The sequence below is a fragment of the Ochotona princeps genome, chromosome 2, assembly GCF_030435755.1.
Source record: "Ochotona princeps isolate mOchPri1 chromosome 2, mOchPri1.hap1, whole genome shotgun sequence".
Classification (NCBI taxonomy): Eukaryota; Metazoa; Chordata; class Mammalia; order Lagomorpha; family Ochotonidae; genus Ochotona; species Ochotona princeps.
Window position 1 is genome coordinate 12,367,265 of NC_080833.1, and position 23,364 is coordinate 12,390,628.

General features: G+C 58.1%; 2 protein-coding genes across 3 annotated transcripts; one reads left to right on the plus strand and one right to left on the minus strand.

Moving 5' to 3' along the window:
* Positions 1–4,236: 4,236 nt before the first annotated feature.
* On the minus strand, positions 4,237–11,067 carry LOC101517335 (aflatoxin B1 aldehyde reductase member 4). Its single transcript, XM_058676044.1, has 7 exons — positions 10,716–11,067; positions 8,429–8,616; positions 8,158–8,262; positions 7,460–7,556; positions 7,144–7,243; positions 6,544–6,673; positions 4,237–4,614 (listed from the first exon to the last, which is right to left on the minus strand). Exons 1-7 carry the CDS (start codon positions 11,044–11,046, stop codon positions 4,453–4,455), a joined length of 1,113 nt encoding a protein of 370 aa, XP_058532027.1. The 5' UTR covers positions 11,047–11,067; the 3' UTR covers positions 4,237–4,452.
* Positions 11,068–11,133: 66 nt separating this feature from the next.
* On the plus strand, positions 11,134–22,148 carry SLC66A1 (solute carrier family 66 member 1). Of its 2 annotated transcripts, XM_004592418.2 has the most exons (8): positions 11,134–11,238; positions 14,518–14,732; positions 18,406–18,535; positions 18,946–19,033; positions 19,743–19,885; positions 20,002–20,094; positions 20,540–20,725; positions 21,344–22,148. In XM_004592418.2, the coding sequence occupies exons 2-8, from the start codon at positions 14,569–14,571 to the stop codon at positions 21,428–21,430; spliced, it is 891 nt and encodes a 296-aa protein (XP_004592475.2). In that variant the 5' UTR covers positions 11,134–11,238; positions 14,518–14,568; the 3' UTR covers positions 21,431–22,148. The 2 variants fall into 2 exon arrangements, with proteins under 2 accessions (XP_004592475.2, XP_058532037.1); XM_058676054.1 differs by lacking the exon at positions 11,134–11,238 and having other exon boundaries at positions 14,516–14,647.
* The last annotated feature ends 1,216 nt before the right edge of the window (positions 22,149–23,364 follow it).

Sequence of the window (23,364 nt, forward strand, 5' to 3'; positions counted from 1 at the left end):
GGTAGGTGGGGCGAGCGCGGGGCGGGGCGCAAGATGACCAGCGGGGCGGGGATGGGCGGGGCGGAGTTGGGCGGTAGGCCGGGCGTTTCTCTGGGATGGGCGGAGTGCAGAGCGGTGGGTGGGGCGAGGCCTGGGAGGGTGTGGGCGGGGCGAAGAGTGGTGGGCGGGGCGGAGCGAACCCGGGACGGGGACGGGCGGGGCACGCCGCGGCATAGAGATGGGTGACGAGCGGGGCAAAGTTGGGTTGCAGGCGGGGCGCCCCGTTCCACCGGCGTGGGCGGGGCGAATTCAGGGCGGGGGGTGATCGCGGCAGGTGTGGGCGGGGCTCAGAGTGGTGGGCGGGTCGCATGATGGTAGACGGGGCAGTTGGGCGGTAGTGGGCGGGGCTTTCCGCCGAGGCGGGCGGGACGCAGAATGCTGGGCGGGGCGTTCCGCCGGCGTGGGCGTGGCCAACCCAGGGCGGGGATGAGCGCGCAGGTGTGGGCGGAGCCTAGGGTGGTGGGCGGGGCGCGCTGCGGCGTGGTCCGTAGGTGATGGAAGGGTCCGGTTTGGCCGACGCGCGAGCGCGTGTCCGTCATTTGCGCTTCTCCCTCGCGTGGACTGTGGTGTGCACTCCCGCTCTCTGTCAGCATAGCCATGGCTTCCCGCCGAGGAAACCCACAAATGCAGTGGGTGTGGGCCTTAGGACCTATCCAATGGAGTGGGCAGGTCACCCGGAGCGTTGTGCACCTGTCGCGTGGCCTCCCGCCCCATCCCCACCGGAGGCTGAGGCTGCCGAAGGTTCCACACCGTCCGCTGCAAAGGTACTGTTTCAAGTGTTCGGCGAACTGGTGGAAACCCGTGCTACACCCCAGGGCAAAACTTTCCTCTTCATTACAGAATTCCAGTCTCTGAGTTTACACTGTTCACACCACAGTTATCTCATTCCTAACCGTTTGCCCACGTGAAAGCCCACTGCCCCCTAGGAGCTGGCCTTTACGGGACTTTGTGGGCGCTGGCGGCTGGGAATGGACCAAGTGTTGCTTGGATCCACCAGAGCGATGCATCCTGAGGTGCCTTCAGCGAAGAGAGCTAACTGCTGCAAGGTACAAGGCTTGGAAGGTCAAGAGCTGAACAAAGTCAAACACGTCTGAATCCTCTTGTGTAACAATCCCTGCAAGAAAACCCTGGACAGGGGCCAGACAGTGGAGCTGTTGCTCGCTATCCTGGCCTCCCAGATAAGCCTCAGTTCACTCCTGGCTGCTGCACTTCCGATCCAGCTCCCTACTAATGCCCCTAAGAAAGCAGTGTCCTGGGCCCCTGAACCTACATGGGAGACCAGGAAGAAGCTCCTGGGTTTGGCTTCAGCCTGACTCGGCATTAGTCACTGTGGCCATCTGGGGAGTGAATCAGTAGATGGAAGATTTCTAACTCTTTCAAGTAAAAATGAATAAATCTTAAAAAAAAATCAAAACAGCAAAAAAGGGGATGAAAACAGTAAAATTTAAATTTTTAAAAAAATATTTATTTTATTGCAAAGTCAGATATACAGAGAGGAGGAGAGACAGAGAGAAAGATCTTCTATCCAACGATTCACTCCCCAAGTGACCGCAACAGCTGGAGCTGCACCAATCCAAAGCTAGGAGCCAGGAGTTTCTTCAGGGTCTCCCATGCGGGTGCAGGATCCCAAGGCTTTGGGCTGTCCTTGACTGCTTTCCCAGGCCACAAGCAGGGAGCTGGATGGGAAGTGGAGCTGCCGGGATTAGAACCGGCGTCCATTTGGAGGCAACTGCAGTAGGATTATCTCCCAAAATGGAACAAGTTTTCAGACAACCACTTAAAATATAAAAACAAGAACCAAAAAAACATTCGGCCATGAAAGCAAGCTATAATAGAGGTAAAATTCACCCAAAAGGAGGCAGGTAATTATTATTATTTTTTTAAAGAAATGAAGAACCAATGAACAGATAGAAAAGAAACAGCAAGATAGAACCAAATTCAATCTCATCAATAATTACCTTAAATATAAATGATAAAGTGCTGTCAAGATATTTTGATTGCATAAAAAGGCAAAAGCTTTTTTTTTTTTTTAATAAAAAAAGGACATACTTCATGCAGACAGGTCTGGCCTCAGAGCACCAATGTATGAGGCAAAGAAGAACCTGGCAAGGCCACAGGTGAGCTGGAGCCTGCAGCCCTGGCCTGCGGCCATCGTACAACGCTTGTCAACAATAAACGACCAGCTCTGTGAAGCTGTGGGAGACGGAGACATGCATCCTGCAGCCAGCACGAGAGCAGAGGACGTGAATTGTTTTAGACTTATTTATTGGAAAGACAGAGTTATGGAGCAGGATACAGGGATCAGTTCCTCGGGTAAAGAAGAGGGCACTGAGCTGGGTACATGTCAAGTCCTGGGCTCGCTGGGCATAAGCTGGCTACGTGCCAGGACCCAGGCTCGCTGGGCACTGAGCTGGCTACGTGCCAGGTCCTGAGCTCGCTAGGCACTGAGCTGGCTATGTGCCAGGGCCCGGGCTCGCTGGGCACTGAGCTGGCTACGTGCCAGGGCCCGGGCTCGCTGGGCACTGAGCTGGCTACGTGCCAGGTCCTGAGCTCGATGGGCACTGAGCTGAGCGGCTGGCATTCTTGCTTTGTCTTCGATGTAGCCCATGTTGTGAAGCACAGTTCTGATTTGTATTTTTACTCCCAGCTCCCCACTAGCTGCTTTAATTCCTTTATTTACATAATGTAACAGTCTATTGATGGTTTCACTGAGTAAACTATCAAACCTTACTCTGACCATCTTTTTAACTCTTCCTGAACAATCTCAAATTTCTCTTCCACATGCATTTAGAACCACGTCATAGCGTTATAGTTTTTGCTAGAATGTGAATAGAATGCCAAAAACTGAACAGAAGGAAAATGGTTTTTTTTAAATTTCCCTCACATTTTGCCTGCCGTTTTTCCCTCCTGGTATTCAAAAGTGCCTTAACACTTTTTGAGAGAGAGTAAGTTTCTGCTACTTTATTTCCCAGATGCCTGCCAACAGCCAGGGCCGGGCCAGGATGAAGCCAGAAGCTAGGATTTTCTTAATTCAAGTTCACTCTCCCAGGTGGGCAGCAGGGCCCCAACTTCCCAACACTCGAGCTGCCTCCTGGAGTGTGCACTGACAGAAAAGGGAACTGGGCACAGAGCTGAACTCCATGCCGTGGGCTCTCGGTTAGGGGATGTGGCCGCCCGAGTGGGGTGTGAAGCTAGGACAGACGCTCACTGTGCGGTAAGCTGGAAATCAGAAAGTGTGAGGCCTGGAGTTTGGTTTTTCAAGATTATTTTGGCTATTCTGGGTCCCTTGAATTTCCATATGATTTTTAGGATTTATTTCAGTGTAAAGCCAACAAAGCTAGCTTGGATGTTGGTGAGGACTGCATTCGAGTCCTTAGATCCCTAGGGCGACTGTCATGTGCACTCACTCTGGCAGTGGCCTCTTGGGCAACAGTAACTGACAGCCACCACACTTTGTGTTGGTTGCGGGGGCATCTGAGGAGGGCAACCTTTACCATACAGAATAAAGCTCCGGTGGGAATGTGTTGTTGTGGTGTGCCCCTGTAGACCACAAATGGGACTCTAGGTAGATCAGAGGCTTTGAGTTTTGGCTTGGGTCTGGATTCCTGAGCGAGCCCCTGCATCACTTCTAGAGACAGCTCCAAGTGTTGCAGTGTCCACTGCCTGCCCTCAACCCGCCTGGGAAGCCCCAGCCCCGCACAGGCCTGCAGAGTTGGGTCAACAGCAACCTCAGGCCCAGGACTCAGCTCTACAGCCTTGCAGGACCAGCTGAGGGCAGTGGGGACCTGACGGCCTGTGCTCCAACCCCCGAGAGCAGGAGGCCAGGGCAATGGCAGAGTAAAGCCACCAGTGAGATGGGGACAGGATGAAGGCCCTGACCTCCTGATGGTACTTACAGCTGCTGCTGCTGCTGGTGCTCATGGCATGACCTGCCCCAAAGGTCCCACTGCTGAGCACCGGGAGGGGGGTCAGAGGGAGAGCTGACCCATTGTAAGGGGGTGGCCCCTTCTCACTGTGAGGATGCTGAGTGCCTCTCAGCTGCTGGGAGGTCAGGCAGGAACTGGGATGAGGACTGGGGAGACCCTGGTGACACCCTCCCCAACATGTGCCCTTGAAGACCCAGGCTCTGCTCAGCCCCGCTCTCAGCAGCCAGGGCAGGCAGGGAACAAGCTACAAGCAGCACAGCAGACACATTGGTGGGTTCACCCAAGCCCAGCTGCCGCCAGGGCAGGGCAGCTTTATTGTACAGGGCGTGCTGTGTGGGGCTCGGCCTCAGCATCCCACACTGTAAGGCACAAGGCAGGGGAGGAGCAGGCATGGACCAGACAGCCTGCAGAGACCATACCCAGTCAGAGGAAGGCAGAGGGGTTCAGAGGGTGACACACAGGCGGGGTCACATGTGCCACCTGGGGCTTAGCGGAAGTAGTTGGGACATTCATGGGCAACCAGGTTCCAGGCTTGGTCAAAGGCCTCCACAACTTCTGACTTCAGTGGCCCCTCCTCCACGGCTGCCAGGTTCGTCTCCAGCTGCTGCAGGCTGGACATGCCCAGGATGACCGCGTCCCCGTGGGCACCCTGCAGGGAACAGCACACATCAGCTCATGCAGCACTCACTGCCCAGCCCTGCTGCCCACCCTGCTCTGGGTCCTTGGGCCAGAGAGGATTCAAGCGGCCTGGGCAGCTGTGGCTTTGTCACTCCCTGCCTGTGTCCTTGTCCCTGGGGCCACCTGCTCACCCACACGGACCTTCATCTAGAGCCCAGTCGTGCCACCCAGCAGCTGAGCAAACGTGGCTTAGCCTGTTACCCTCTCTGAGCCTGCGTGTCCTCCACTCTCAGTGTGGTCAAGGGAGTGAGAGATCACACACAGCCCTCAGTGTGCCCTAGTGAGCCTTGATTACACCTGAGGGGGAATCACAGAGGTCATGGACACAGGCTGTAAAAAGTATGTTCACTTGGTACAACAAAATTTTGAAGTCAGTGCATAAATGGTTGAGAACAGCACCTATTCCGTGGACCTTCAGAAGGTCTTGATATGCATGACTTTAAAATCTTTTTGTACTGTATCAACTTATCTTTTCATTTCATTTTTAATGAACTTTTAAAATTATGATTTGAGAAACAGGAAGAGGATTCCCACAGGCCAGCTCCCTCCCAGAAGCTGCTATAAGCCCTCTTGAGCTGGGCGGGCCAGGAGCCAGAACTGCTTCCAGGCCTCCCCTGCAGGTGGCAGGCAATCAGCCTCTTGAGCCATCACTGCCACCTCTGTCTGGTGTGCGTGGGGCACAAGTGGAAAGCCACAGCCAGGTCCCCCTCTGGGATGGCACCCCAGCGTTCTGATGGGACTCAGACTGGAAGTACTCTTGAATACGGAAGGCACTGTTATGCTCCTGGCCCAAGGCGGATGCTGGCAGCAAGTTGCTCCCAAGACGAGATAGAGAAATCCCAGCTCCTAGCAAGAAGACTAATGGGTCACACAGACTCCTGCTTGTGTGTCACTGATTAAAGGCACGTTATGTGGGATTGGCACTGTGATGTAGTAGACTAGGCTTCTGCCGTTAATGTTGGTATCCCATATGGACCTGGTTCAAGTCTCAGTTGCTCTACTTACGATCTAGTTCCCTGTATATGGCCTGAGAAAGCAGCAGAGGATGGCTCAGCTCCTCGGGTCCCTGCACCCGCATGGGAGACACGAAGGAGGCTTCTTTCTCCTGGCTGCTGTGGCCATCTGGGGAGTGAACTAGTGGACAGAGATCTCTCTGTCTTTCCTACTCTCTATAACTCTGCCTTCCAAATAAAAACAAAAATTAAAAAATATATTTTATTTACTTTTCATTGGAAAGTCAGATTTACAGAGAGAAGGAGATACAGAGAGAAAGATCTTCCATCCGCTGGTTCATTTCCCAAGTGGCTGCAATAGCCGGAGCTGAACCAATCCAAAGCCAGGAGCCAGGAGCCAAGAGCTTCCTCCACGTCTCCCACGTGGGTGCAGGATCCCAAGGCTTTGGGCCATCCTTGACTGCTTTCCCAGGCCACAAGCAGGGAAATGGAAGGGAAGTGGAGCCGCCGGAATTAGAACCGGCGCCCATATGGGATCCTAGGGTAAGCAAGGTGAGGAGTTTAGAAACTAGGCTACCACGCCAGGCCCAAAATAAAATAAATCTTTAAGAAAAACAAAAACCAAAGCACTTGTCTGGACACACTTAAACAGACTGATGGAATCATGCTTCCTTATGAAGGACTGTACAGTTGTAACAAGGTGGGGAAAATCAGTCGGGGAGTGAGATTTTGGAGTGGGGGAATCCCAGACTCTACAAAACTGTACTATAAAATTCAAAAGTTTAAAAGAAAACAAAAACCCAAGGCACTTAGATGGGAAGAGATAATAGCAGCATGGATACTCATGGGTACTGGGAAAAAGTGAGATTCCAGCAGAAGCAATCCTCTAACAGTAATTGTGGCTCCCCAAAAGAACAGGAGTCGCACGCTCAGGACAGCAGGGCTACCTTCAGCTGGGAGTGGTGGTACATCCAGCGGATGGCGGCCGAGGTCAAGCTAGGCGCGCTGGAGCCATACGCAGCCTGCAGGGCCTTCTGCACCAGGGCGATGCCCTTGAAGTGTTCCTCCTTCCAGTAACTGGGCAGAGGGAAAAAGTGGCACAGGGTCACACCCATGGAATGATACCAGAGGGCAAGCCAAACCACCAATCAGGCAGCCAACCCACTCTACACCTGCTGTACAGAGGGGCCTCCCCAGGCTTCTGGCCCCCTCCCCAGAGGCCCTGATGACATCTCTGGTCCTGAGAGACAGGCATCTGCCCTCCTGTGACTGAGTGCAGCCAAGGGAGCTGAGACAGGGCAGAGCCCAGGCCTCCTGAGCCTCTAGTCCCAGTTGTACTTCCCTGGAGGGTGACTGCTCAAGGCAGAGCTGGGACCTGGAAGGCCATGTGGTCCTGGCTTCCCCATTTCTCACAAAAGACCCAAGGAAAGCAGAAGGAACCTCGGAATTTGTTGCAGTTGCTGCACGCTTCACAGAGGCCGGTGCAGGCAGGAAGGGACCCTAAAAGCAGGTGAACAGCTCCCCAATCTGGACACAGCACAGCTCACCGATTCCTGTAGGCCTCAGCCCACGTATTCCCGAAGAAGCGGCCCTCAGGCTTTTTTTCGTCCTTGTCCTCGTACTGGTACTTGCCGGTCAGAAGCCCCCCTGCAGGAAGCTTGCCATCAAACCCCTAGCCCAGGATCCTCCCTCTTTTTCCCTCTGCCCTAGCATGGAGGGAGGCAGCGGCCCCACCCCTTTTCAAGGCCTCTGTTTCCCATGTTCGGACTGGGCATCACTTGGGCAGCAGTAGCAAGGATGGGGGCAGGCCTGCCCTCCCACTCCAGGAGCCCAGGAAGAGCCTGTGTCCTGTACAGCGCGCACCTGCCAAGGGGTTGTAGGCGTAGAACTTCAATCCAAAGTGCCTGAGGCAGGGGAACAGCTCCTTCTCCACCTGTCGGGTGGTGGCGTTGTACATGCCCTGTGGGGAGAGGTGCCGGTGCAGGGGGACAGTGGGCCAGAAGGGGGACCTCTCCCTTCTTGTTTCAAATGCTCTACCCAAGACCACAGCAGTATGTAGTCTCACTGGTTGTGGGATGGACTGGAGGAGAGCTAGGTGAAACCAGGCTGGGTCACCTTTCCAGAAACACCTGTGAGTACCCATCAGGTGCTAGACACCGGATCTACCACTAGGAGGAGACTGACAAGGTCTCTCAGAACAAGGTCTCTGCGCCTCTGAGATGTTCGTGTCAGCTTTAAACTTGACAAGGTGACAGGATATTGTGCTAAGTAGCTTCTTTGATGGGCATGTGTGTGCCTGCAGATGCCTACTGAGGATATAGGAATGAGGCTTGGAAAGCGAAAGCTCCTTGAGGCGGTGGGAAGGGCCACGTCACGTGAGCCCCGAGCACTGAGTGGAGGCGTGTCAGGCTGATGTGAACACCCACATGGGGAAGGAAGAAAGGGAAGCAGGCAATGAGCTGGGACAGCAAGCTTAGGGTCCCCGGGAGCCAGCCACAGGTTTTGCTCAGGGCTGTGTGTGCCCAGGGTTTGTCTGAGGACAAGGGGATCCTGGCCCTCACCTGGTACACAGTGGGCTGGATCCAGCTGTTCTTCCTGCACAGGGTGCAGATCTCGGCCACCTCCCAGGAGGCATAGTTAGACAAACCCAGCTGCACAAACTTGCCCTGTGGGAAGAGGCTGTGATCAGAACTGTGCAGGGCAGGAAGCCAGGACGGGGGCAGGGCTGGAGGGGCACCCCTGGCTAGCCTGCCCTGGTCCCTCCCTCGGCTTTCCTGGTGGCCGCAGGATGAGGGGTACAGTCTGCCCCCCCGGGGGCCGGGCCTCCCTCGCCTCCTGGTGCAGCTGGTGGCAGGCACGCAGCGTCTCTTCTATGGGGGTGTCGTGGTCAGGTGCGTGCAGGTAGAAGAGGTCCACGCGGGGACACTGCAGCCGCTGCAGTGACGTCTCCAGCTGGGACCGCACACTCTCAGGCTTCAGGGATTTCCCATCCCAAGGGTTGGCCTTGGTGGCAATTTTCACTGCGGAGGAAGAATGCAGTAGTAGAGAGAATTGCATGAGCAACCCACCCACACTGACACCCTGTATCCTCCAAGCCTCGATCCTCCAGTCTGTAAAACGGGGGTGACAGTAAGAATGCCTGTTCCCAAAGGGGAGGTTACTGGATTAACTTCTTTAGTGAATCCCACGGGTCCCCAAACTGCTGGCTCTGCCAGCTCTTGGGCATACAGCCTGAGAGAACAGAGATGAAGAAACACAGTGATCTGAACGTTCAGATTTATTTATTTTTATTACAAAGTCATATATATATAGACAGGAGCAGAGACAGAGGAAGACCTTCTACCTGATGATTCACTCTCTAAGTGACCGCAATGGTTGGAGTTGCGCCAATCTGAAGCCAGGAGCCTGGAGTCTCCTCCAGGTCTCCCATTTGGGTGCAGGGTCCCAAGGAATTGGGCCATCCTCAACTACTTTCCCAGGCCACAAGCAGGGAGCTGGATGGGAAGCGGGGCTGCCAGGATTAGAACCAGCACCCATATGGGATCCTGGTGCATACAAGGTGAGGATTTAGCCACTAGGCTACCACATCAGGGCCCCTCTTCTGGACTTCTGCAAGGCTGGTCTGGGGGAGGGGAGGAGTGCACCTGCAGCTCTATTGAATCTCCACTGAGTCTGGCTGAGGTGCAGGGGGCCTGCCGGAAGAAGGCAGGACAGCATGGAGGCTGTTGGAATCACCTAGGACAGATAACCCTGGTGACCACAGCACCCAGAGCAGGAAGTGATGTGAGTCCTGGCTCTCGGATGGCTCACACACCACTGTATTCCACTCTCCATGCAGCTTGTAACTGAGTTCATTTAACATGGCCTCTTTCCTGGCAGAGAACGCCAGCAGGCTGGATGGCCAGCTGGACTGCTTACTTTCCAGAGCAAACAAGAGTGCACCCAGGGCCTGGGCAACGGCTTAGTGGCTGAATGTTCACCTTGCATGCCCCAGGACCCCATATGGGTGCTGGTTCTAATCCCAGCAGCCCCGCTTCCCGTCTAGCTCTCTGCTTGTGGCCTGGGAAAGCAGTTGAGGACGGCCCAAAGCCCTGGGACCCTGTACCCATGTGGGAGACCCTGAAGAAGCTCCTGGTTTTGGACTGGCTCAGCTCCAGCCACTGTGGCCACTTGTGGAGTGAACCAGTGGACGAAAGATCTTTCTCTCTCTCTCCTTTTCTCTGTAAATCTGTCTTTGCAATAAAAAATAAAATAAATATATATTTTTTAAAGTGCACCCCAAGGACCGGAGGCTGTCAGCAGGTCACGCAGGAGGTTGGTGGGAGGGAACAAGTTCTCTGGCCCTCCCCACTCTCCCCCACTCCAGAGACATGCTCAGGAGTGAACTCTGATCCAAGTGCAACATCTCAAAGGTGGCAGGGCAAAGACCAGAGCAGAAAAATCCATTCCTGAAAATGCAGAAAAATGCCCTCCCTGTGCAGGGGGCACAGCAGGGGGCCCTGGACAGCAAGGCCTAGGCTACACAAGCCCACTTGTCAGGACAGACCTCCCTAGAGAACGGCTTCAGGACACGGCACTTCCCATGGCACCGGGTGAAGGGAGGCCTCTGGCCTTGCTCCTCCGGGCTGCACCTGTCCGCTGGTCATCCCTCCACCTGCCACACTTCACATTTCCAAGCTGAGTCTGTGCAGGGCTGGGGCCTCCCCCTCTAACATCCTTCCTCAGTGGCTCCTCCAACAAGCTACCATTACCAGCCACCCCTAGGGCTTGTTCGGTGTCCTGCCCTGTCCCCGGCCCCTCAAAGGGCTTCTCTGGACTCCCAAGACAATGCCGCTCTGATCTTGAGGGAGGGGCGTGGAAGTCCATTTCTGGTCTGCAGCACCCCCAGCACAGGAAGAACAGAAAGGCTGTATCCCCAGCCTAACACCCCCATTCCTCCAGAAGAAAGTTACAGACGACTGCGTAGCGTAGTGACGGGGCAGGAGCCAAGTAGACGGCCCCCATCTGGAGCTGCAAAACACGGGGGATCAAGAGCCCAGGGGCGCGTCTGGGGTTCCAGGGTGGGCAGGGCACTGATGGTGCAGGCCGCGGCGCAGAGCTCACCGGAGCCCACGGTTACCTGTGCAGCTGCTGCCGCCCAGCCCGAGCCCCATGCCGCCCAGCATGCTCTCGGACTGGCCATCGCCGTACATGAAGGCCGTGTCCAGCTCGCTGTTACCACGCTGCACGAAGGCGCTCACGGCCGCGGCGCTGGCAGGGGCGTCCATGCGGCGCCCCATCTCCATGGTGCCCAGCACCGTGGCGGGCCGAACCCGAGCTCCCGAGGCTGCCTGCAGCGGCCGGGACATGACGACAGTGCACGGCTCGAGCTCCCTGGAGCGTCCGGCGCAGGCCACGACAGGGAAGCCCACAGCGCCGGACACTAAGGCCCGATACCCTGCGCGCAGCATGAGGACTGCGCCTGCGCGCCAGGGCGCCCCGGGTCCCGCCCCCCGCGCGGAGGGGGCGGAGCAACGCGGCAGTTTAGGGGGCGTGGGCAAGCTCGCGGCGCGGGAGGCGGAGCCGCGCGCTCCCGGGGTCAGCTGACCCAGAGCACGAGCTGAACCCAGAAGGCGACCCCGGCGGCGGGTGTCTGCGAGGAGGTGAGACGGGCCCGGGGCTGGCGGCGAGCACCCCTGGGGCTGCCCTGCTGCCCTAGCGGCCCCTGTGAGGTCCCGGGCTCCCGCGCCTCCCTGGTGGCGCCCGACGCTGGGACGGGGAGGCCCCGGGGCGGGATTGGATGGCCCGTGTCCCCGCTGCTCCCCACCCACCTCGAGGGCGCTCGGCTGGGCTCTTGAGGCCGTAGGGTCCTGGCCGACGAGCCCCTGCTTTGCAATGGCCTTGTTTTCTCCGGGCCCTGCGAGGCGAGGGGCCTCCCCGGCGGCGCCGGCCCCAGGGCCGCCCTGTCATTATCCCAGCCGCCTGGCGGCCCACACGGCCTGAGTCACCACCGCCTGGGCGTCGGGTGGCCTCTGAGCCGGGAGCAGGGACGCGGGTCGCCTTGCACGCGTCGCCGCGTTAGGGCAGCCGTCCCAGCGTCTGGGGGGGGCGCCGCGGGCTTGGAGGGGGAGCATCGGAACGCTCCGTGCAAGCTGCCATAGGCAGGGGGACCTGCGGGGTCCTCAGCGGGAGTGGGCTGACAAATGGGCTTGGCCTGGCCTGGGCACCCCTTTAATCCTCTTCAGACAGTTTAAGAGATGGGCCCCTGCATCCATCCCTACCTCTCACCTTTCTGGATTGGGTGCTCACACCCTGCCCCCCACTTCCAGACCGTGAGACACCTGGCAGGCTCACCCCACAGGGCTTTCTCCTCCACCCTAAGCCTCCCAAGCTCATATCCTCTCTTCTGTCCTTCTGTCCCCTTCCTCCCCGCCTGCCGCCCTCTCTCCTTCCTCCTTCCTCCCTACTTTCTCTTCCCTGTCGCTCCTCTATCTACATTGAACTGGCAGTTTTGGAAGCCCCTGGGCCTTGCCTTAGGGAATTTGGACTTAACCCTGGAGACTCAGGGGGCACTTGTCTCCCTTAGCCAGGGTCTGGGAGAGGAGGTTGGGCGAGGCAAGAGATGCCGCATAAACCCACACTCCCCGCACCACCGCCAGGAACACGGACCCTGAATTCGGAGCAGGTGCCTCCAAGGGGGGCCCCATGACACCCCACACAGTGGACACACGGCTCTGCTGTGCTGCTCCTGGACAGCGCTGTTGGCTCAGGAGGGGGGACCCGTGCCTGGCTTCCCCAGGGATGGGCACATTGAGTGGGGCTGTGCCTCCATGCATCCTGCGCTCTAAGCTGCCCCTAGGTCTGTCCAGGTCAGAGACCTGTGAGGCTGCTTCTTAACATCCACCTGCTTTCCTCCCTGGCCTTCAGAGAACAAGAGAGACCCAGGCCCCAAGGCTGGCCAGAAGGGGGCGGGGGCGGCTCAGATTCTGGATGCCCAAGAACAATCACAGCCAGCCTGTACTGCCTCAGGCCCCCCAGCCTGTGCTGTCAAACACCTGCTGGGAGCTGTTTGCATGAACTTTAGTCAGCATGGCCACCTTGGGAGTCAGTGTCGCTTCACCAGCAGGTGCAGGCAGCGTTCTCCACCTGTCCACAGCTGTTTAGCCTCCTCTGTAAAATGGCCATCATACGTTGCGTGGCTGGTAAGCGGCGAGGGTGGCAAGTTTATATGGCTTTGTGATCGAGTGTGCTGTCCCCACTGTGCTGGGTACGGTAGTGAACAGAACAGACCATGGACGGAGTGCCTTGCTTTCAGTGTGAGGGGATCTCTCCCCACATGGGTCACCGTGGGCCTGAGGCTCTGGTTTCCAGAGCAAAGCAATTTGCGTTGGTCCTTGCTAAGGAGGCTGGCTAGAGCCCCCGCCTGGCGAGGAAGCCCCTCTCAGTCTGGTGAGAAAAAGGGAAACCCACCTTTCCCTCCGCTAGAAGCTGGGCAGTCTTCCCTCCACACTCCCAGGAGATGTGTGCGCCTGCATCTTCAGGACTGTGCCCAGGGTAGGAGTCCTTTGCTTCCAAGCTCTGGCAGATGGCTTCTGCTCCAGGCTCAGGGTCCTCACCCAGTTGAGGGCGGGGGTCATGGCACCTTGCTGGGGACTGTCACCCACAGAGGTGGTTCCAGCCAGGCCCCACTTTCTGTCCCTTCTCTAGCATTGTCACACAGGCAGTGCCTGCTGTACTCTTGTTCAGGGTACCCAGCCACCAAGTGATGCTGCCGAGAGCTGTTCCATCTTCGTTGAGGAGATAGCAGCATCAGATATGCCGCATGATCTCCTGGGAGGACGTAGACTCGAACATTCTGAGTTTGAATCTCAGCCGCAGGTGCACCCCTGCCCCGACAGGACTAATGTGTGGGCAGCCCTTTATTTGAAACACAGAATGATAGATGGAGCCACTGCGGTGGTACAGCAGCCTGATCTGCCTGTGGCACAGGCATCCCATATAGGCACCAGTTCAAGTCCCAGCTGCTCCACTTCTGATCCAGCTCCCTGCTTTATAACCTGGGAAAGCAGGAGAGGATGGCCCAAGTCTTGCGCCCCTGCACCCATGTGGGAGACCTGGAAGAAGCTCCTGACTTCAGATCAGCTCAGTTCTGGCTGTGTGGCCATTGGGGGAGTGAACAAGCAGGTGGAAGATCTTTCTCTCTAATGCTGCCTTTCAAAGAAATAAGTCTTTAAGGAGAGAGTGATCTCTTCCATCCCGATTCACTCCCCAGTGGCCAGGCTGGGCTGGGAGCCTGGAAGTCTGTCCTGATGTCCTACATAGGTAGCAGGGGTCCAGTACCTGGGCCATCTTCTAGTGCCTTCCCAGCTGTGTTTATTAGCAGGGATCTGGACCAGGAGCAGAGCACCTGGGACTCAAACCCCAGCACTCTGATATGAAATGTTGCTGTTGCAAGCAGTGGCTTAAAGTGTTGTGCTGCAACACCAGACCCCTGCAGCACTGCTTTGCCTGAGATCCTGTCGTTGATGGGCCTGGCCTCCTCAGAACGGCACAAGTCAGCTACAGGAAGTAGTCCAAGTGTGCAGTTGCCCTAGCAAAAGGTAGCAGCGAGGACCCAGGCCCACACTCTGTGATCTCAGTAACCCGGACAGTGGCAGGGAGGGGAGGAAGGCAGTGTTGTGGCTGCCCACTGGACAGATGAGAGAGCCTAGATATGGCGAGGCCAGTTGTGGCACCAGCGAGTGGTAATGCTGGGAGTTGAAGGCACCTCCCTGGCTGCAGATCCCACTCCCCTGCACATGCATCAGGCTGGAATATGCTGTTTTCCTCCGCATTCTTAAAAGCTGCCTGCAGCTGCATGGGCCGGGGGCTGTGTTGGGGGCTGCAGCAGGGCCTGAGCCAAGTCATCCAGGCCTGAAGGCCTCCTTTCTGTGTCCCTTCAGAGCCCCCTGTGCCACTCCCCCTCCTGGGCTAGGAGCTCCCAGGCCACCGCCATGGTCTGGAGGAAACTGAGCCCAAGCAACTTCTCCAGCTGCCCCAACGGCTCCCGCCAGTGGATCTGGGATGTGTTTGGTGAGTGTGCCTACGACGGCTGGGATGAGGCCAGCGTGGGCCTGGGTTTGATCTCCATCCTCTGCTTCTCGGCTTCCACCTTCCCGTGAGTAGAGCTGGGCAGGGCTGGGGGCGGGCCGGGCGGGGGGAGCTCCAGGCATGGCTGGGAGGTGGTCCCGCCCTGTGTGAGCCATGCTGATACAGGGCTGGTAAAGTTGGTTGCACTGTGTGGCCCTTTGCACCTGCTTCTGCACCTGCCGGACCTCCCGCTTTCTCCCCTCATTTAATGCGCGTCACAACCTTGTGACATAAAGTTACTATCCCTATTTCACAGGTAAGGGAACTGAAACTCAGAGAGCTTCACTAACACGCTGTAGGTTGCACAGCTAATAAAAGATGTGGGCACCAGCCACGGCCCACGAACCCCAGGCTCGGACTGTGTGGCAGTGGAGGCCGAAACAATGGCCCCTGCTGTGATTAGCAAACAAGGAAACATACACACTGTGTAACATCACAAAGCGGCCACACTCGGCTCTGCCCACCCACTAGTTCCCGCCTGAGCATGTCACTTGGCTGCTGTGTACCCTCAGTTTTCTCATCTATAAAATGGGATACGATTGTTCCCCACCCCAGAGGAACTACTGTGAGGCTGGCACAGGGGTGTGTGTGCAGAGTGCCCAACTCAGGGCCTCTGTACCTGTGCACCCGTGGTCTGAAAGCTGTCGACAGTTCTGTCTGCAGGCTGTGGGACCAGAACATTGTCGTCACCCCTGAGGGAAGCCTGCGCCCCACAGCGCCCGGCCCTCATTGCCCCCCAGCCTCGTGTGCCAGTGCTTGCTGTTCCGTCTCGTCATCATGTCCGCGGACTCAGTGTGTGATGGGAACGGCCTGGCCTTTTCTGACCCGCTGCTTCGGCTTAACATGATATCTTCATGCTCTGTCTGCTGTGGTGCTTCCAGCTTGCCTGTCCTTTTGGGGGTTGCATAATAATCCCTCCACCCATCATCTCCTGAGGGCCACCTGGCAGTTTTCACTCTGCACCCGTGAGACTCCGGGCTGCTGGGCACACTCAGGGACAAGGTTCCATGGGGCCCTGTGCATCTGAGTGCATCCCTGGGACTGGATTCACTGCATCACAGGACAACTCTGTGTCCCATCTTTGGAGGATTTGCCTGATTCTAAAGCGGCCACACCCATGGACATTGCCACCAGCAGTATGTGTCCCAGGTTCTCCACGATGCTTGTCACTGTGTGTCCTTTCGCATGACAGCCATCCTCCTGGGTGTGGCGTCTGCATGGTTTTGCTTCTCATTTTCCTGCCAGGTGGTGAAGCTAGGCAGCTCTTTGTGTGCAAACTGGCCACCTGTCTTCTTTGGATCTCCTGTCTGCTTTTACTTATTTTAAAAAATATGTTTTTAGTTACTTGATCTGCAGTTAGAGGGGGAGAGGTTCTCTAAGCACTGGTTCACTGTCCAAATGGTGAGGACAAAGCCAGGAGTCAGGAACTTCATCTACGTCTCCCACATGGGTGCAGGGGCCCAGGCCCTGGGGCTGTCCCCCACTGCTTTCCCAGGTGCATTAGCTGTTAGCTGGATGGGAAGCAGAGCTGCTGGACTCCAAGGGGTGCTCGGATGTGAGATGTCAGCACTGCTTAGTGTGCTGTGCCATACTGCTGGCTCACCGACTCTCCAAAAAGTTACTGATTTTATTGGGAAGGCAGAGAGAGAGAGAGAGAGTGAGTGAGAGTTAGTTTTCACCCACTGATTGACTTCCGAATGCCTACAACAGCTGGGCTGAGCCAGGCTGAAGCCAGGAACCTAGACCTCAGTCGGCAAGCTGGGTTTCCCACACAGATGGTGAGAACTCAAAAACATTGAGCTACCACCTGCGGCCTCCCAGGGTGTGCATTAGCAGGAAGCGGGTATCCGGAGTGGAGCCAAGCACTGAACCCCGACACCTCGAGATGGGATGTGGGGGTCCCAAGTGGGGTCTTAGCCTCTGCACCGGATGCCCACCACCATTTCCCTTAAAGTGCAGACATTTCTAGGTTTGGTGTCTAATTTGTTGGATTTGATTGCATTCTTCTGCATGTGGATATCATGTGGGCCCTGGGGGAGGTCATGCTGGAGGCTGGGGGAGGGAGGAGGGCAAACTCCCCCACCTCACAGGGCTGGGGGAGTGCTGGAGGCCAAGGGACAGAGAGCTGGCTGGGGCATTCCCTGCCTGCCAGAGGCCTGGGAGAGCGCACACTGCCCCCAGGGCTGGGCCCCTCCTGGGTGGGAGCAAGTCACTTTGCTGCAGGTTGCAGAGAGAGGGCACTGGAGTTTAGGGCCTGGCGGTGTGGGCCACCCTGCCCTGCCCTGCCCTCAGGAAGCTTGAGTCCAGGGTGGGTGACTGGGGTGGGGAAGGTCACGAAGGAGGAAGGAGATGCCGCCCTGGGGAGGAACTGGTGCTTCCTGAAACAAGCTGGAGAGGAGGCGCCTCCACCTGCCCCGCCTGCCCCGCCTGCCCCGCCTGCCCCGCCTACCCCGCCTGCCCCGCCTGCCCCGCCTGCCCCGCCTGCCCCGCCTACCAGGAAGAGCAAGCAGTTGTGCAGCCTGGGGGTGTCTGACTGTGATTGAGAAAGACTCCCTAGGGGGAGGCAGACTCCGGGAAAAGTGGGCTGGGAGAGAAGTGGGCATGGGGACACTGTGGAGGGAGCAGGGCCAGTGTTCTGTGTATGATTTGGGTGGTTGGTGGGATAAGGTGCTATTTAGTTTATGTCTACTTTTTAATTTTTTTCAGATTTATTTATCTAATTGGCAGGCTGAAGGAGAGAAAAAGAGAAGTCTTCCTTCTGCTGGTTTACTCCCCAAATGGCTGCAATGGCAGGAGCTGGGCAGGCTGAAGCTGGGAGCCTGGAACTTTCCCCCGGGTTCCCACATAGGTGCAGGGACCCATAGGACCTGGGCCATCCTCTGCTGCTTTCCCAGGCCATCAGCAGGGAGCTGGATCAGAAGTGGAGCAGCTGGGACTCAAACTGGTGCTCTAAGGGATACTGGTGCTGGAGGTAGCAGCTCTACCTACTATCCCATGGTACTAGATCCTCCATCTGCTTTAAAAAAAAAAGCAAAAAAACCCATTTATTTGAGATACAGGAGGAGAGAGGTGTTGTCTGCTGGTTTGTGGCCCAAAAAAGCCGGGCCTTGGGCCTGCTGTGTTGTCCTTCCTTCCACACCCCCACCCTAGCCACGGAGGAAAGAAACCAGGGACCCTGTGAAGTGGCGCAAAGCTTGGGCTGAGTCTAAGCCCCACAATGCTGTATAAACCTGGAGACCCCATCAGGCGCTGGAACCCAAGGGATAAGGCACAGCCACGGAACACTGGGATGAGGGTCAGGAGGGATTCCCCTGGGGCCGGGGTTAAGCCACTGCCTGCATCCTATAGCAATGCTGTTCTGCTTCTGATCTGGCTCCCTGCTAATGCACCTGGGAAGGCCAGCTGGGTCCCGCGCCCCCCATGGGGGACTTGGATGGAATTCCTGGCTTCTGGTTGCAGCCTGGCTCAGCCCTGGCTGCCGTGACTATTTCTGGAGTGAACCAGTAGATACACGATCTCTCTCTCCCTGCGTTTCAAAGAAAATCTTTCTTTAAAAATAATGATTGAAAAAGAAGGGATTTCCTGCAGTCAAAATCCTCCCAAGGATGAAGGGAGGGCTGCAGCTGTCCCGTCCACCCTGTGGTCTGCGTCGGGCAGGGCACAGCCCTGGGCTCTGGGCATACTCCGCTGCTTTTCCACAGCCAGTTCATCAAGGCCTGCAAGACCGGCAACATGGACCAGGCCCTGTCCCTGTGGTTCCTCCTGGGCTGGATCGGCGGAGACTCCTGCAACCTCATCGGCTCCTTCCTCGCCAACCAGCTGCCTCTGCAGGTGCGCTGGTCCCCAGGCGGGGAAGTGGGATTGGGCTGCCCAGCAGGGCCTGGCAGAGGCGCTGGATGCTGCCAGCCAAGGCCTTGCATCTCGTGAGGCCCCCATACTGCAGAGGGGGGCTTCTGCCTGCCATGTGTGCTGTGCGACAACAGCACGTCAAGGCACGAGACCCCTGAGGCACCAAGACCTTGACTAGGTGTTCAAGCTGTCAGCTCTGGGAGAAAAAAGGAAGTATTGTCCCCTTGGGCAGGCAGGGCTGGCACTCATGGGCACAGAAGTGCTGTGTGCGAAAGGGACAGCCAGGGGTCTGCTCCCGGGCAGGCTGGCACCAGGCCTGGGGGACTTATCAGGGGTGACTGGGTCAAGGTCAGCAGCTGGGGTGACCAGTGCCGGGCCTGCTCCTCTTGCAGACATACACAGCTGTGTATTATGTCTCAGCGGACCTGGTGATGCTGACACTGTACTTCTATTACAAGTTCAAGAACCGTTCCCCTGGGTGTGAGTAACGCTGGTCCTGCACTGGGGGCTGGGGCTGGGGCTGTGAGCCAAGGCTGTGAGTTCAGAAGGGGCGATAGACACGGTCGGCTCAGCCACAGCCACTGCAGAGGCCTCCAAGCGGGGCTGGGCTGCTCTGGTCTTGCTGCCTTGGGTGACCCCTGCTGACCAACCTCACTGCTTCCCCTGTCCAACCCTGGGAGAGGGCTTCTTCTTTGTTTAAAGGTTTATATGTTCATTTTAAAGGCACAGTTACAGAGATGGAGGGAGAGAGAGAGAGTGGCTGTCACCCATCTACTGGTTTATTCCCCCAAATGCCTGCGACAGCCAGGGTTGGGTCAGCTCAAAGCCAGGAGCTAGGAGCTTCTCTGGGTCTGCCACATAGATGCAGGGGCCCAAAGCCTCAGGCCCTCTCCCACTGCCTTTCCCAGGCTCATTAACAGGGAGCTGTATCGGAAGTGGTGCAGCTGGGACGTGAGCTGGTACCCATTATGGGATGCTGGCATCACAGGCAGCAGTGCCTGCTATCCTACAAAGCCAGCCTCAGGAGGGGGAAGTTCTTCTAGCCCTTCTGTGGTGGAGGCGTTCATGCCCAGGGAGGCTAGCTCACCGATGGGAGGTCACACGGCACTGAGGGGCAGGGCCAGGGCTCCCACCCCAAGCTGCCTGCTGCCACTCACACCCCTAACCTGGCTCCCACTGCCCTGTCCAGTGTCCACCCCCATCAATTCTGTGCTCCTGTTGGTCGCGGGGGCGGTGTGTGCTGTGCCGTTGCTGAGCAGCGCTGGCCCAGTGGCTGCCCCGACGGGGGGCTTCCAGGGACGGACACTCCTGTCTGTGGAGCCACACATTAGGGTGAGGGGTGTTGGTGGTGGTAGTATGGGGTGGGGGTCGGCTCATCCCCAGGACCCTTCTTGGCATGGCCTCTTGGGGTTCAAGTGGGCTGGAGACTCACCCTCGTTGGCCCCCAGCCCTTCACCCAGCAGGAGGTCATCGGCTTTGTGATTGGCTCCATCTCCAGCGTGCTCTACCTGCTGTCCCGGCTGCCCCAGATCCGCACCAACGTGAGCTGGGGCTGGGGGCAGGAGGGGCTGGGAGCAGATGGGAGTCTGTCCAGAAAGTCTGGGACCACCCTTGGCCTGGGCTTGAGCAGCTGACTCCAGCCCTCTGAGCCTCTATTTGTGCCTCTGGCACGTGGCCCTGGTGATGCCCGCCACAGAGGGGCCCAAGGGAAGATGGGCAGAGGTCAGGAGGAAGAGCCCACAGTTGAGCAGTGAGGAGATGGGAAGATACCAGGGGTGGGAGGAGGCAGATGCAAAAAGTCCTTGGGAAGGCTGGAAAGTGGGCACTGCTGCACCTGTAGACCTGGGTGGGCCCTGGGCAAGAGAGCCTGAGTGAAGGTGGGCCCAGGCACACAGACAGCTGGGTCCCGAGGATTCACAGTGGGCACAGGGGAAGTGGGCGGCACATGGAGCATCCAGAGTGATGCCTCCCACTGCCTCCCCCCAGTTCCTACGGAAGTCCACCCAGGGCATCTCCTACTCTCTCTTCGCCTTGGTGATGCTGGGGAACACGCTGTATGGGCTGAGCGTACTGCTCAAGAATCCTGACATGGGTGAGAGCGAGGGCAGCTATCTGCTGCACCACCTGCCCTGGCTCGTGGGCAGCCTCGGGGTGCTGCTGCTCGACACCGTGGTATCCTTCCTGGTCTGTGGGGTGGGCGGGGCTCGGCAGCCTTGCTGGGCATTCCTTTACTTCCCCTCCCTGCTCCCTGCCACGCACGCATCCATCCCTCCTCCTCTTCCTCCCCATTCCTCCTGTGTGCCAGCCACCCAGCCAGGCCCTGGCCCTACTGTGAGCCACAACAGTGGAGCCCTCCCTCATCTACAGAAGGCCCTGGCCCCGGGGGTGGGGGAAGCAGAGTGGGTGCAGGGGATGACCCACTCCCCTCACTGCAGTAGCCCCACGTGCTGCAGGGGCCTTTTTCCAGGGTGGGGGAAGTGGTTCCAGATGTTTAACTCAGCCTGAAGCTGATGTTAGGCCAAGGCAAGGGCAGCCTGTTGGTTGCGGGCCGCTGGGGAAGCCCAGGCTGTTGCAGAAGGAAGCAAAGACCCTAGGCCAGGGTCCAGCAAGGCTGCCTGAGGGAGACGGGGCTCTGTGTAGGGTTGGCCAGGGCTGGTCATCAGAGGCGCAGCAAGAGCAAAGGGGCCCTTTCCCACAAGGGAAGAGGAAGCAGCTCTGCAGGGCTAGCCCGTGTCCCCAGCGGTGTATCTAACCCTGCCTGCCAGCTTCGACCTTAACCTGGACCCTCAGATCTCTGTCCAGTTCCTGGTGTACAGGAACCACGCAGTACCCACCGCCTGCACCACCGCCGAGCGGGAGCCCTTGCTCTCTAGCTGACCAGTCCCAGGCTGAGACAAGGATGACCGAGACCTCCACGACCCACACCCACGAAGGGAGAGGTGTGGGTGCTGTTGCAGCCCCAATGGCTCTGCCCAGCCTCCTCTGGGGACTGGGCGGACTTCTAGGAGTGAGGAAGCCCCCGGCCCCTGCCAACCTGCTCCCCACAACACACTTCCCAGGAGCCAGTGTCGCTGTTCCTCATGCCCACCTACCTCACTGTGCCTGGGCACCCTGGAGGCCCTGGCAGCTACCCAATGACCTGAGCCCACCTCATCTGTGGGGCCTCCTGGCCAGGCTGCTGCTCTCATCCCTCCCCCTGGGCGCCTGGGACAGCACAGGCCAGACCCCCACGGCAAGCCAAGTGCAAAGGGCACGTTCTGCCAAGGCCAGAGGCTCTGCAGTGCGTGTGCCTGGGCCCCGCCAGTGGCAGGCTTCAGCCGAGTCGGGGGACGCAGCAGCGGGAATAGTGTTGAGGCGGGAGCACAGGGTAGTGGAGGGTGGCTCTTGGTCCTGCCCCGAGGCTTTGTGGTGTCCCTGGCCTGAGGTGCTGGTCATAGAGTCTGTGCGACGGGATGACAGCACTGCCACTTCAGACGTCCCGTGAGAGGGAGCATCCGGCTTGGGGCTACTCCAGGGCCCACGGAATCACCTGGTCTGGCCCTGCCATGGCAGCCACAGGTAGAGGCTGAAATTCAATAAATCTACAGCAGGCTCATTTTTAAGTTGCTGATTTTGCACGGCCTGCAGGTGATGTTAGATGCAAACAGCCCTCAGCAGAAGAAAGCTTTCCCAGCCCTTAGTGAGGGTCACATATAGTTGTGAGGTTAACGGAGCTGAGCCCCTAGGTTGGCAACATTGGTTTTGCAGTTGGAGGCAATTAGGGGAGGCCTTCCTGGAGGAGGTGGCAGGCCAGCAGGATGAATGGGGGAGATGGGTAAGGGAAAGATGGTGTGGCACAGACAGGAGGAAGGGGAGGTGCAGAGTAGGGCAGGGCTTAGCCTGGGCCCCAACAGGCTGTGTGCCTTAGGCACAGAGGTGGTGGCCACTCAGGGACTCCTGGGGGCAGCAGGAGTCTGCCCAGAGCAGGCTCTGGTCCTAGCCACCCGCCTGCTCGGCCTGGCCTGGCCAGGGTGTGCTGCAGAGTGCTGGCCCACTCTGCTGCTGGTTACCCCAGGTTCCCAGGCGCTGACAAGCCACAAGGGCAGGCTGTGAGGGGAACCAGGGATGGGTGCAGGGAAAGTGGCTCTCAGAGCACCTTCAGGGGGGTGGCCGGGGCCTCCAGCCGCTGCTCGGCCCTTGTCTCAGGGCTGGGCGTGCAAGTGGGATCTTTGAGCTGGGCTAGCAGAACCCAGCGTGGAGCCCAGAGGCTCAGTGGTCAGGCAGCGGAAGGGCCTTGGTGCAACCATGCGGGCCCTCCCCCGAGGCTGCCTCCCCTGCTGCTCATGGGACCAAGGACACCCTCCACCCCACCTCATTCTTCTGTGCCACCTCCCTGGCCTCCCTTTCCTTCTTGGGGTGCTCCAGGGACCTGCCAGCCCCCAGGCCTCATAGGGGGCTGGGCAGTGGCCAGACCATGACTCTTTACATGCTGTCTTAGTCTTACACCAAAAAAAGCAGCAGTGATGGCTCCTGAGGATTCCAGAAGGCAGAATGAAGCCAGGCTTGGCACACAGCAGTCAAAACTTCCAGCATGACAGGGTGCCCAGAGTAAGGCCCAGCCTCACGCCAGCCTCCTGTAGTTGCCCAGGGCCAAAAGGGCCAGAGGGCAGAGTCTCCCATGCCAGGCTCCCACCACAGGCTCTGGACTGCACGGAGGTGGGGGGCTCACCTCAGCCAGGAGTCAGCAGCCAGCACCCACAGGGTGACCTGGAACTGGAGGCTGCAGCGAGGGCTGGGTCCTGGGCAGCACCAGGACCTTCAGGCCGGGCATT